The sequence below is a fragment of the Vicugna pacos genome, chromosome 27 (genome assembly GCF_048564905.1).
Source record: "Vicugna pacos chromosome 27, VicPac4, whole genome shotgun sequence".
Lineage (NCBI taxonomy): Eukaryota > Metazoa > Chordata > Mammalia > Artiodactyla > Camelidae > Vicugna > Vicugna pacos.
The window spans coordinates 17,800,239-17,813,977 of NC_133013.1; the positions used below are offsets into that span (position 1 = coordinate 17,800,239).

Consider the following 13,739-nt stretch of genomic DNA (forward strand, 5'->3'; position numbering starts at 1 on the left):
GGTGACCTATCTCTGGAAAGAATGAGTGGGTAAAAGTAGAGGGTGCAGAAATGGCCACATAGCAGGAGCTCAAGAATTATGCAATTTATCAATTAATTTACTGATTCATTGGGAGCACAACTATGTCAGTGGATTTCAAACCTGAGCTTGCATCAGAAGCAAGGGGGTCTGCTTGGGCCCACTCCAGAGTTTCTGATTTGGATGTTCTGGGATGGGGCGCAGGAATTTGCCTTTCTAACATGTTCCCAGGTGAAACTGCTGCTGCTGGTCACAAGCCAAGAAGCACTGGGTTACATGAAAAACTGGCTGAGTAACTGATTGTGGGTGACAGGGATGCGCCTGTGCAGGGGCAGAAGGTCTGGTTTCCTGAGATTGGCATGGGGTTGGGGGCAGAGGGTGAGGCACCGGCGGGGCACAGCCTCCTCTCATCTCTCAAGAGGCACCGAGAGGCACCCCCCCACTCCTGTGCCGGGCCCACACAGACACACAGCCGGGGCATGGGAGGGTGGGAAAGCCAGAAGGGGCCTCCAGCTGCTAGACCAGCACCCAAGGCAGCGGGTGCCACAGGGCAGGCAAGGCCAGACCAACTCAGCCTGAAGGGCCAGCCCCTGGAGTTCCCTGCCCACCCCAGTGGACAGACCCAGCCAACCTTTGACACCTGGGACAGAGCTGGCCCCCCGTGCCCACTGGGCAGGGAGCTGGGCCCTGAGGACAGAGAGTGAGACACAGAGGGGGCTGGTGATGGAGAAAGGGGTCACAGCACCATTTATTGTCCAAAAAAGGTACACACAACCTGAGAACACCCTCCCTCTCCAGAAAAGGGAAACATAAGAACAAACTACAGATTCTTTGGAACCAAGATAAAAGGAAAAAAGGCGAGGGAAATGTCTCTCTTCCCTGGGATCTCACACAGAAGCCCAGGGGCCAGCTTCCAGCCCTAGCTCCTCAGCCATGCCGATTTGGGCCAGCTGCTTCGTGAGAAGCATGAAGGGGCAGGAGACTGCAAGGCCCAAAGCCCAGCTCCAGAGGCCCCCTGGGTGCCCTCTCCCTCCCCTAGGGCCACCGTGCCCTGGCCCCTTGTGTCACTGCCAGCTCTGGGCGCCAGCGGCTATCCGGCAGGAAGAGGGGCTGGACTCACAGGCTCACAGGCACAGAGCCTCTGTGAGCCTATGAAGCTCACGTGGCCCAGAGGAGAGGGGCAGGGGGACTCCTGGAGAGGGAGGGCCTTGGGGTGTTTACCTGAGTAGAGGGGGGATTGGGGATCTGTTGGATTTACCAAAAGATAGTATTTCAAAAAACTTTTAAGTTGCAAAATATAAAAACAAAATGAAAATTGCCCCAACCTGCAAGGGAAAATGAACTGCTCAATAAATACAGCCTGCAAAGGAGGGGCAGGGGTGGGTCCAGGGCTGGGGCCCAGGGACTAGCGTGGGAGGTGGCAGTAGACACCATACTTGCGGCTCTGTGGGTCTGGGAAGCCGAAGTTGCGGATACCAGGCTCCAGGGACCCACAGTTGGGACGTGGGTGAGCCACAGGGTAGCGGGCGCTGCCATCCGCCAGCCAGCCAGCATCGCAGCGGTCCAGGCCACGGAACTTCCAGGCAGCAAAGAGCTGACCCACCTTGGCGATCTGGGCACCGTCTTCCTGGCAGGCTTCCTTTGCCTCTGCCAGCGTCAGCTTCTCAGGGTGCTCCAGGTAGTACACCTGCCCTGTAGGACGTAGGGTGTGAGGGCTGGGCAGGGGTGGGGACAGCCAGAGAGAACAACAGGGCCTGGAGCAATGCTAGCCCATCCAGACCTCACCAACAAGCCCCCAAAGACCTGACAGCTGTCTAAGCCGAGGGAGCCCCCAGGCTGTGGGCATCTGCAGTGAATAGTTTTGGGAGATAACTGCTCAGTTCTCATCCCCTCTGAGAGTTCCATCTCACCTGCCATGGAGCTAGGGTCCCTCCAGTCACCACTGTGCTCTGCCCCAGCCTTCCCTAATTGCACCCTGTGTGGGCACTCCACCTCTGCTGGACCAGTCAGAGTCTCTCTCATCCACTCAGTCATTTCTTGAGCACCTACTATGTGCCAGGCACTTTTCTAAGTGCTTGGGATACAGCACTGAACAATTTTTGTTTTATTCATCTTCCCATGAAATAAGCTATTTTCTGAGGACAGGCTGTATTTAATTTACCTATGATGTCCAGAGCTCAGTCTTGGCCCCAGCACATAGTAGGCATTCAGGAAATGTTTGATGAATGACCAAACCAATGATTGGTGTGACACAACAGCAGCAAAACCCTCAAAACTCAGCTGGACATGGCTTTAACGTCCACAGGTGCTCCAGACCTCCAGGTAAAGGTGCCAGCAGGGGGGCAGAGAGGTCTGAAAGCTCCCCAGGTACTGCCCTCCCACCTGTAGGCTTATGTGTGGCCATTCCACTCACCCTTGAGGGCAGCAGCAAAGCAGAACACATCATAGCGGTGCAGGCGGCGGTGGCGCGGGCCGTAGCTGCGCACGCCGGGTGCCAGGCCCGGGCCACCGCAGGGGTGTCGGGCCTGTGTGATGGGGTACTGCACCGAGGCGTCCTGCAGCCAGCCTGCGTTGCACCAGTCCAGGCCCTCCTCCCAGGCCCGGAATAGCTGCTCAAAGGAGGCCACCACTGCATCCTGTTCCTCGCAGGCCTGCTGGGCCTCATGGAAGTTGAACTGGTAGCGCCCGTGGGGGTGCTGGTAAGGAAAGACCACACCTGGGGAGGGAGGAAAGAGGGGCTTGAATGGGTGGGCAGGGGCCCTGCTGGTTGGAGACCCACCTCCACTGGGAGATGCTCTTCCCAACACACACACATACACACACACTCCTTCAGAGAAGCTCTGCACAACTGTCACCTCCTGTCCAGTGTCAAGGTGCTTTACACCTCCCTCCCAGGACTAGCCTGGTGCACAGCAGTACTCAGAGAACTATTAGCTTGTTAAGGTAATTAATTAATGAGCCAACAAACATCCTCAACTACAGAATGGGAATACCTAATTCACACTACTGTTGCAGGAACCCCAGTGCTGTAGTCTAATGGGTTCCCCCAAACTCATATGTTTAAATCCTAATGCCCAATGTGATGGTATTAGGAGGTTGGACCTTTGGGAGGTGATTAGGTCATGAGGGTGCAGCTCTCATAAATGGGGTTAGTGCCCTTATAAAAGAGACCCCAGAGACCCACACACATCCAGCCTTTTCCATTTTATGAGGACATAAAAAGAAATCTTCGAGCTGGCAGAGGGCCCTCACCTGACCATGCTGGCACTCTGATCTCAGACATCCATCCTCCAAAACTGTGAGAAATGAAACTCTGTGGTCTATAAGTCACTCGGGCTGTGGTATTTTGTTACAGCAGCCTGAACAAAGACACCGGCAAGGAGGTGCTGCTGTCTACAGGAGACAGCGCACCCTGGGCTCTGGCTCTCCCTCTCAGTGGCTGAGACCTGATTGATCATCTATATCAACACTAACATTAATGTGGAAGCCTCTTAGGAGAATGCAAGAAACCTCCCACGTGTGACAGATGATTTTCAGGGGAAGAGGAGGGATGGTAACAGGTCTTAATAAAGGAGGCTCAAGGTCAGGGAGGTCTTGGGCAGGTGCCAGGGGCTGGTAGGGGCCACAGGCTCCCTCAAAAGTCATCATTCATGTTTGAAGTTTTACCACAATAAAAAGGTTTTTTAAACACCCAAGATTCAGTCTCTGCCAAATCAGATGAAATCTTAAGGAGAAGGGGTGTCCCCAGTGCCTGGGCCTAGTGTTGTTCAGAAGCAGGGCCTGGAGTCCTTGGACACTCTTTCTTGTGGCCAGGGAGGCCTGAGGACATCCTGGGCCCCACACTCCCAACTTCACTGAGGGCAGGAAGCCAGGCACCTGGGTAGAGCCAGGCTGAGGGGGCAGAGAGGCCCATGGGGCCCAACGATCAGCGCACAACCTCCACATGTGTTTGCTGAAGGCTTATTTCATGCCTGATTTTATCTCAAACTCTTGCCTTTCTAGGCCTGGGAATGGAGTGAGGGCTTCTTGTTTCTCTAGGGTGCCCCTGAGGTTCCCAGACAAATGACTCTCACAGGCCCTCACCCATCCCCCAACATCCCCAACGTCAGGGACAAAGCATGTGGCAGCTCTGGGCCACCACCTAAGCCATATGGACAGGGAAGGTGGGTGCCGATGGCAAAGGTCTGCCATTGACCGACAGGCCCTTGACCCACACTCTATCCTCATCCCCTCAGAAGGAGGTAAAGGAGGAAATACCCTTTTCCCTCATTTTACACACGAGGGAACTGGAGCTCTGGGGCTGAGGCACTGGCTGGTGAGGGTGCCACAGCTGGAAAGGGGTGGATGTGGAGTCAGACCAGCTGACTCCCTAACATGTAGGGAGCTATAAGGACACACAGCTTCATCCTAGGGACAGAGAAGGTAGAAGTCACTTAGAGATCGCAACTGGGGCCACACACAAGATCTGGCTTGTGGGGTCTAGCTGGTTTGGACAGCAATGGGGTTTTTTAATTAGGAGACTTCTACATAAAAATCCAGAGATTTCACATAAGCCTCTGTTGTCAAGTCAGAAAATCTGGCTGTACTGGGCCTGCTTCTGGTGTGGCATCATCAGCTGGACCTGAGTAGGGCAGCTCCCTTCAGAAGGGACAAGAGCTCAGAAGTGTGCCCCAGCCCCCACCACTCCCTATCACTCACTCTGGGCTGCCACATTGGTGTGTGTTGCCTGCCAAACCTGCTTGAATCTCAGCTCTGACTCCAGCTGTGTGGCCAGCTTCTATCTCGCTCTCTCTGAAAAGGATGTGAGCAAAAGGGGGTAAAGCATAGTGAATTCTGGAGCCTAACTGCCTGGGGTCAAACCCCTCCTTTGCCATTTATGCGCTGTGTGACCTTAGGTAAGTGACTAGAGCTCTCTGTGCCTCAGTTTTCTCATCTGTACAATGGGGGTGAGAATAATAGCAGCTTCCTCCTCGGGTTGTTCTGAGGGTTAAATGTTTATCTGCCCAAAGCACAGAGGCCTAGATGCTTTCTCAGGGCCCCCTCCCCACAGCCCCCAGGACCCAGCCCCAGTCCAGGTCTCACCCCGCAGCTCCAGCTCCACTAGGCCGCTCTCATCCTCCAGCCCATCAATGACCTCACAACGATAGCGGCCATAGTCCTCCAGCCGCAGGTCCTGGATCTCCAGCGACACTTCACGCTTCCTCTCCTGCCGCAGATGCACTCGGCCTTGGTAGTCTCCGAAGGAGCGGTGCCTCAGCCCGATGGCCACCAGCACATCCTGCTCCGGGGCCCCATTCTCCGACAGCTTCCACCATTTGATGCGCACGGGCCGCGGAGAGAGCAGGTCTGGCTCGTAGTGGTAGTGGCAGGGGAGGGTCACATTGGCCCCTCGGTGGGAAAACAAGGTCTCCTCAGGTGTGTCAACCACCAGCTTCACTCCGTTGAAGAGGCCTGCAGGGAGAGGTGTGGTGCAGCTGGGGACCTGCTGCAGCACAGCTGTACCCCTGCAAGGGCCACCCCCCTCCCTCATCTGCAGCTCCTGCCAGGCTCAGGAGTTGTAGATTGCAAGAAGGGCCACGATGCTGCCCGTCTCCCTGTATCCACGCACTCTGCGATGCGACTTTACATCTCCTTCCATCAAGAGGTGACTCTATGCCCCTTCCTCCTTGAATCCGTGCTGGCCTCGCCACTTCCTTTGATCAAATGAATGCGGCAGAAGTGACCATTCCATTGTGCCCGTCCTGAGCCAAGGCTCCAGCAGGCCCCACTGAGGCCACTCTTTCTCTTGGAACTTGACCAACCACCATGAGAACAAGCCTGGACTCACATACGCTGGAGGATGAGAACACACAGAAAGTGGAGACAAGCCATCCCAGCTGAGGCCATCCTAGACCAACCAGCCCCTGGCTGACCTGCCCACCAACCGCAGGCACAGCCAAGGCTGAAGAAATGGAGCCCAGCCCAAAATGCTGAGCCATGGAATCACAAGCGAAATACACGACTGCGGTCCTAAGCCAGTAGGTTTGTTATGCGCAAGAAGCAAACTGGTGCAGCAGGCAGCCAGAGCACCTCCAGCCGGGCGGGTAGCTAGGCCTCGGATCCCCCGGAGTCTCCTTCCCTGACACACTGGCCACAGGAGGGCACAGTCTGCCCATCGCTCTCCAACAGTCCACCATGACTCTTCCCAAATGCCTAAGAAGCACGGCCAGGACTTCTAGAGAAGACTACAGTCAGGGCTCAGGGTACAAAGAAACACAGAGCCTAGCATGCAGCCCAGGAAGCAGGTGTATGGGCTAAGGCTGGCTCATCTCCAGCTTGGGACCCCCTATGGGGCCTCATGGTCTCGTGACCTTGGGTCTGGACTTGAGATCTTGGAAGCACACAGGGTGAGGGCAGGGAGTAGCATCGGGGTTAAGCAGGAGACAGACAGGGAGGCTCTCTGCAGAGGGTCTCATGCTGAAAAGGGCTACACCTAACGAGCCCTTGCGTGTGTCAGGGTTTCTGCGAGGATCACATGAGGTAACAAATGTAAGGCACCCAGAAGTGTGCCTGGCGCATAGTAGGTGCACAACAACCACAAATTAAAAAGTCCACCTGCCCAAAGCCACGTAGCTAGTAAGTGGGAAAACTGAGATTCAAACTCAAACATCTCTCCTAACCCTCAGCCCCCTTTCCACTGGGGAGATCAGGGGAGGTCATGTTTAAGCTGGATTTTTAAAAATTGGCAGGACTTTGGAGAAAGAATAAAAAGCAAAAGTGATCATCCTCCAGAGCATTCAGGTCCGTGTCTGAGGGGCCAGCAAACAGAGTAACTGAACTACCTTTTCTGCTCATCTTAGAAATGAGGCTGGACCACTCACTGCATGGGTCAAGATGGGAGAGGGGCTGCTGGCTTCATGCCCTGGCCCTCGTCCCAGTCTGGAACCTGCATATCACAGAAGGGGCCAGGAGAGGTCTTGGTCACCTGGCCAAGCAAAGAGCCGACCCAAGAGGCCACCCACCTTCACCTCGGTTCCGGCCGTTGGGACTGTTGGAGTAGTAGAAGCCGTTGTAGAAGGGCAGTCCTGAGACGCAGTACAGTAGGAACAGCAGGACCGGGAGTGGCAGGTACATGGCGTCACGCTCGGCGGCAGCGCCAGGGTGTCCCGAGCCAGTCTGGAACCCAGGGAAAACTGGGAAGAGGAGAAAAACAAGCCAGTGAGAGAAGCCCTGTGGCAGGGGGCCAGGCACCCCTGGGTTCCAGCACCCATTCATTCACGCGCAGGAAATTGCAGAGCATCTTCTGTGCACCAGGCACCGTCCTCCAGGCTGAGAGGACAGCGGTGACGAGCTAGATGAGGTCCTTGCTCTCAGGGGACTGCACCCTGTAGGCAAGATGGGCGACAAGCAAGCCAACAATTCCTACGCAGTAGTTAGGATGCAGCAAAAAGACCGTGGAGAGAATTGAACAGGACAGTATGACAGTATCAACAGTTTTCAAACTGCAGAATAGAATTGGAAAGGATGTGAGCAGCATTTTTTAATGACATCAAAGAGACTAAACCAGACTAGAATATACCAGGGTGCATTCATGGTTAGTGAAGATGAGTTCTGCACTGCAAAGCTTTTGTTTCAGTCTGGAAACATCTGTGGGAATGAGGTGGAAGTGGGTCATGATGTGAAATTTATTTCTTATCCTGGGTCAAGTTCAAAAAAATTTTTTTAATACCATGCTCTACTACTTCTGGGTTTTTTTTTTTCCAGTTTTAATGGACACTCAAATAAAATACGCAGCTGGCCCATGGACTGTAGTTTGTTGATTTGATTTGTTTTTATATTGCATCAAAATAGCATATCTTGATTATTGAGTTTTTGGCACACACACTTCCCCCCTTAAATCTGTACCCAAAGCTATGCCTCACTCACCTCCCCCTCATCCCTGCCCTGCTTATCACCATTTACTGAGCTCGCACAATGATTAAAAGACCAGGTCACACCTTGGAGGCGCTCAGTCCAGGTGGGGGCAGAGTCATAGGCAGGAGATGTCCTGTGGCGAGTCCAAAGATAGGTACAGAGTACTAGAGACACAGGAGGTAGCCAGGTGGGAAAGGACAGCAGGGTTTTCCCAGCAGGGGGCGCAGCAAATGCAAAGGTGTAGGTGGGGGAGCTGGGTGTGCCGCAAGTTGTCCATCTCTGCCCTTCCCCGCCCTGCACAGATCCCTGTGTGTCACTTCTCCCAGGCCCTCAGGCCCTCTGGCTTCCAGTTGGATTCTGCCAATGGGAAGCACACACAGGAGTTGGGCCGGAGGGGAGAGAGAGAAGTCATGTCTGCTGTACCCACATCCCCTCATGACCACAGCTCCGCCAGGCGGCTCCTCTCCTCCACACCTGCTCTCATGGGCTCTGTAACACTCTTTCCTCCCTTTTCCTCTCGAGGCCTGCTTGTCTCTCACTGACTCCCTAGCTCGTTGTCTTTAAACCTCCTCTATAGATACTCTGTCACTAGAGTCTCTTTATTGGAAACATCTAGGGTGAATTCTGCTTCCCACCAAGGCCCTGGCTGATATAGGGGAGAGGAGGAGAGCGGGGTTGGCAGGACCAGTGTCTAGATGCCCCTGGGTGTCCTTTGTCCCCCAGGCCCTGGAGTGCCAGTACTGGTTTTAAGCAGGGGGGCCACAGGATCAGATCTACATCTGAGAAACACCCCTCAGGGGCTGAGTGGAAGGCGGACTTGGGGGCAGCAAGACCAGAGTCGACAGGAGGCATCTGGACATATAACTATGATTATCATGCAGCAACGTGGAACATGCTTAGGGTGTAATTTAAAATAGACAAAGCAGAACACAGAATTGCCACTCTGCTCTGACTGTAAGTATGTGGCCCTAAAAATGCCTGTGTTGTAGGAACCAGAAGAGGGGGAGGGAAACAGCAAAAAGAAAGAAAGGGGGAGAGAGGGAGGGAGTGGAGAGGGAGAGAAGGAGGGAGGGGAAAAGCAAAGCAAAGCGAAGCACCGGCCTGTAAGGGTGGTGGGATTGTGGAGGAAACATTCTTGTTTCCAAATCAGTTAGGAGCTCTTGCTGGAGAAGGAGTGGATGTGGAGGAAGCTGACAGGTAGAATCCACTGTTCCTTTAGATGTCTTTGCAGAGCTACCAAGGCCCAGGCTTGCCCTCTGTGCCATGCATTTCAGAAGGATACTGTGAGCCTCGCATTTTGTCCAAGAGGAATCCCCAAGTGACACCTATAAAGCCTCTTGGTGACTTGAATCTGGGCAGCCCAAGTACAAACAAGCTAACACAGAATTTGGGGGCAGGAAGCTCTGGGTTCAAATCTCATCTCCACTACTTACTAGCTGCATGATTCCAGGCAGGAGTCCTCATTTGTAAAGTGGCAATCATAAAACTCACCATGGCATTTCTTTCACCAATAGGTTCTACTTTTCTCCCAGAGTGAGCGAGTTCTAGACAGGTGCATGACCAGGCAGCTGAAGGCTATATTTCCAGCCTCCCTTGCAGCAGACAGAGGCCATGTGACTCGGGGCTGGCTGGCAGCAGAGAGAACACATGCCACATGCAGGTCCTATACCTAAAACAACCTGCGATATTTCCCCTGGTTTTCTTTCCCTGACCCTGCTGGCAACCAGAGTAGCCCCCTTAAAGTCAGAGATGGAAACTACAGAATGAATGGCAGGGCCACCCTACCATCTCCGGACCTCCCCCACCTACACTGCGTCATGAGAGAAAAATCAAGTCCCAGTGTATTTAAGCCATCACACTTAAGTGTCTTTGTGAACGTAGCGTAGCCACACACGGCCTAACAAATAGCTCACTCCAACAGGGTTGCTGTGATCAGCATAAAAATATTAACAGAATACTAACATCTGAGTTTAATGAGCACTCACTGTCTCATTTAATCCTCACCACAAACCCTAGAGGTGGGACATAATGGTATCCTCATTTTAAAGATGGGAAAATCAAGGCACAGAAAGATTAAGTTATCTGCCCGAGGTCATCCAGCTTGGCAGAAGCAGAGCCAGGATTTGAACCCGCTCCAGCTCTAAATAAAGCCTGGAACCACCATGGCAAACTCAGGAAAGTGACATGTAGAAAGTACAGAGCAGGCCCTCGTAGGAGTCAGTTTTCCTTCCCTTCCTTGGGGTTCCGTGTTTGGAAACAGGAGGGAAGTAGAGGCTTATTGGTGCTGAGCTGGATGTCCCGGGGTCCACCCTGTCCCTGGGCACCCAGAGCCTCCTCCTTGAGTAGACGGGCTCTCCAGCCTCTGTCTGCAGTGTTTCCAGCCTCTTTGCAGCAGCTCATCCAGTACAGATGCTCCCCAGTGACAAATGGCTTCCCCACACTGAGCAACTGCAGGCATTTCTGCCACAAAATATTTGTATGCCTGAAAAAAATGTGTATTTTTTGCAAAATCATGCATTAAAAAACAAGGTTAGAGGAAAAACAAGTATGAGGCAGACTACTCAAAAACGTATACAACTCTCACCAGAGCACTAACAAAAGCAAGGGTGATCCTAATAAAAACCACCATCACCATTAACTCTCCGCTGACACTGGTACCCGTATCCCATCAGTCAGTCCTTTGCAGCCTTCACCAGCAGGGGAAGTACTTCCTCATTCAAGATGTAGGTCCTTGGGGGCATTGGATTTCAATAAACGCTAGATTTATCAAAATTAAAAATTTGACACAGAGTGAAGTTATCTTCTTTAATCATTTTTTTAACACAGAGGAAATGTCTTTGCAACTTCTTCAGCTGGTTCCTACTTTTATCAAAAAACTTCTAAGTTCTGTTAAGCAACTATACCTGTTATACCGGTATCCCTCCCATGCCAAATCTATTGCATCCTTAAGCTGGGATGGTGAGAGCTTGGGTGTTGAGAGTTTGGAGAATCCAGGTAGGAAGGGATACTGTATTATCCAAATCCACCTGGTTCCTGAGTATGGGACAGTGAGTAGGAAGAATTTGGAGCTCCACCGACTATCCTGACTGCCCGACGGGGGAGTACACGTCTCCCAGACACCAGCAGAGGGCAGCATCGCCCTCCAGGTCTCCACCAGCCCGGCTGCCCGAGAGGAATTTGACTTCGGTGCCCCCGGATGGGCAAGGCTTATTAGAGCCTTTGAAACCTGCGGCTGCCGGGAAGTGGAAGCCGGAGGTGTTTCCTACCAGCATGCCCAGCCTGCTGGCCCGAGCAGGGCCGCGGGAGAGGGGCCAGTGCGCCTCTCATTCACTTCCCCCTGCTGCAGAGGGCAAAGGCACTCCAGAGGTCAGCACTGGACACCACAGTGCAGACGGGGTCACAGGAGCTGGGTCCAAGTGCCCCGCACTGTTTCCTTCCTGGCTGCTCACGAGCCCAAAATTCCTCCCTGAGGGACCCCATTTCCCACCCAGGGCTCTACCCTCCTCCCTCCCTTGCCCTCTGGTCCGCTGTCCCTAAGGAAGGAACCCCAGTGGACCTGAGGCCTGAACCTGACGGGCATCCATTGCGTTTGCCCTGGGATGGCCAGAGCCGGCCGGCAGAGGCCAGGGGCGCAGGTCCGCCCGCATGTTGCCTCATGAGTTAGCCCCAGCCCCTCGCAGGGTTCCTGTGGCCCCCGGAGCATCCGAGCCGGGCAGAGTCGGGCACGCGACACGCTGTGCAGAAAGAGCGACAGGATGTGACGGGAAGGGACCCGGTGGCTCCCCGTGGGAAACGGGCTAGTCCCGGGCGGTAGTCTCGGGGACCACGGGTTTCCCTCGGGATTTCTTCCTCGTGGACAAGGGTCTGCGCACAAGGATCCCGCGCAAGTCAGCCCGCGCCCCGCGCTGCTCTCAGCCCGTCTGTGCCTGGGGCGCCCCCCGTCGGCGAGCACAACCCAGCCCCGCCCCAGCCCCGCGGTGCCCAGCTCACTCCTCTAGCCCGCTTCCCCAGCCCCTGTCCCCGGAGGCGTGGGGCCTGCAGGAGACCCACAGCGGGAAGGGGAATCGGCCCACAGAGGCCCCCAGGAGCCTGGCCACCCCGAGCCACGTACCGTCCCCAGGCGGCTCCTCGACGGCTCGCCGCTCTGGGCTGCGGGCTGACCGGGCTCAAGGAAGCAGGCGGCTCTGGGGATCTTGAATGGCCAGAAAGAAAACGGCTGCGGACACACCTCCGTGCTCCCGCCGGACCAGCCCCTTAAAGGCGCACACGTCCCTTTCCCTCCCATGGGCTGGACCCCAAGGGAGGAGGTGCTACAGACTTGGGTTGTCTCCAGTCTCGGCCGGAGACCACCCCCAACCCGCGGAGCTGCTGGCTAAGCTGCGAAGGGAGTGTCCAGGTGTTGAGGCTGTCACATCTGCGGGAAGGAGGTGAGGGAGGGTGGCAGAGGAGAGTTTGTAGAGGGGGGATCTCATTAGAACTCATGAGGTTCACCTAAAGCAATGGGACTAAGCAGGAGGAGCCTCTCACCACACTGCAGGCGGGCTATGGCTGCCCCCCACCTTCAGGAGAGGGCGGGGTGAGCATTCTATATGCCTGCCTGTCCCCCCATAGAAGGCAAGGGGGCACTGACGTCCCTCCTGCCTGAGTTTGGCGGTCATGAAACCATCAGCCGGCCTCTTAGAGTCAGGCACACGGATGCTGCCCCAGTAGGTGGGGCTTGAATGAGTAGCCCTGGGGGAAGGCAGGGCCCAGGAAGCAGGCTGGTGCTCCCAGCAGCCTGAAGGGACCGTCAGGCTTCTGACTGGTCCTCCAGCAGGGGTGGAACCCTGCCTTAGAATCCTGACATCTATTAACAGCCATCCAGCAGCCGCCTCCCAGGATGCCTGTGTTTGGGCAGACCAGCAGGAGGCCTGGCCTGGACAGCCCCGTCTTATCCTCAGCAGCAAAGCCCAAGGTGGTCCTTCAGCCTTAACTGGGAGATGGGCCAAGTGGTCACTGAACCCAGAGCCTCCTCCTAAATATACCTTGACAGCGTGTGCGTGTGTGTGTGCGTGTGTGTGTGTGTGTTACACATGCACATCCAGGAGCAAATCACAGCACAAAGAGCTGCAGTGGACAAGGCTAAATCGCACTTAAAGTGAATGCCAGCTTGATGGGCAAAGGGAGCCAACGAAGGTTCCTCCAAAAGGAAGAGAGACCTGTCTGAGCCCCGGCTGCAGGATGGATCGGAGCGGGGGATAAACAGGACACGAGTTCCAATCAGGAAACTCGCACAAGCTTTTCTGACAACAATGATCAAAACTTTTGAGGCCTTTGATGGGCCAGGCTTTGCCAGAATTTATATACCTTCTCTCCATTAGTCCCAACGCCATGGAGTCTGTCCTATTAATTGCATTTTACTGATAGGGAACTGAGACCTAGAGAGATTTAAGTAAATTGCCCCAGGTCACTGAAAGTCAGGATTTGAACTCAGGTCATCTGATTTGAAGCCTTGCGCTCCTAATCCTTCACTATATTTAAACCAGGAACAGAAAGAAGACTAGACTCCTGGTGGGGGGGGGTGGTCAATAGGTCCCACTGCTGACAGCCACATGTGTAGGGAGAGGGATGGGCAACAGGGGAGGTCAATTGTGTTACAGAGAAGCAAGTTTAACATCCCAACCAGTGGCAGGTCTGGCCAGCAGGGGGAAATCTCAGAGCCGGCTCTCTGGACCGCAGTCAGGAACAAAAAAGTAAATCCATGGAGGTGACGGTGAAATCTGTGGAAATGGAGGAGGCTGCCCAGGGAGAGGAGCCAAGGACAGAAGGGGTCAGGAGTGAGGGGGTGC

At 54.5% G+C, this 13,739-nt stretch overlaps 1 protein-coding gene across 1 annotated transcript; it reads right to left on the bottom strand.

Moving 5' to 3' along the window:
* Window positions 1-753: 753 nt before the first annotated feature.
* On the bottom strand, window positions 754-12,133 carry HAPLN3 (hyaluronan and proteoglycan link protein 3). Its single transcript, XM_006198466.4, has 5 exons — window positions 12,023-12,133; window positions 7,020-7,190; window positions 5,101-5,469; window positions 2,432-2,734; window positions 754-1,710 (listed from the first exon to the last, which is right to left on the bottom strand). Exons 2-5 carry the CDS (start codon window positions 7,129-7,131, stop codon window positions 1,424-1,426), a joined length of 1,071 nt encoding a protein of 356 aa, XP_006198528.2. The 5' UTR covers window positions 7,132-7,190; window positions 12,023-12,133; the 3' UTR covers window positions 754-1,423.
* Window positions 12,134-13,739: the final 1,606 nt, after the last annotated feature.

What these genes read in the sequence shown, in the direction of transcription:
- HAPLN3 (XM_006198466.4), bottom strand. Translation starts at nt 7,131, where the DNA reads ATGTACCTGCCACTCCCGGTCCTGCTGTTCCTACTGTACTGCGTCTCA. An exon ending in CGGCCGGAACCGAGGTGAAG is followed by an intron (nt 5,470 to 7,019) that starts GTGGGTGGCCTC and finishes CTCTCCCTGCAG; the next exon opens with GCCTCTTCAACGGAGTGAAG. An exon ending in CTTTGCTGCTGCCCTCAAGG is followed by an intron (nt 1,711 to 2,431) that starts GTGAGTGGAATG and finishes TACGTCCTACAG; the next exon opens with GGCAGGTGTACTACCTGGAG.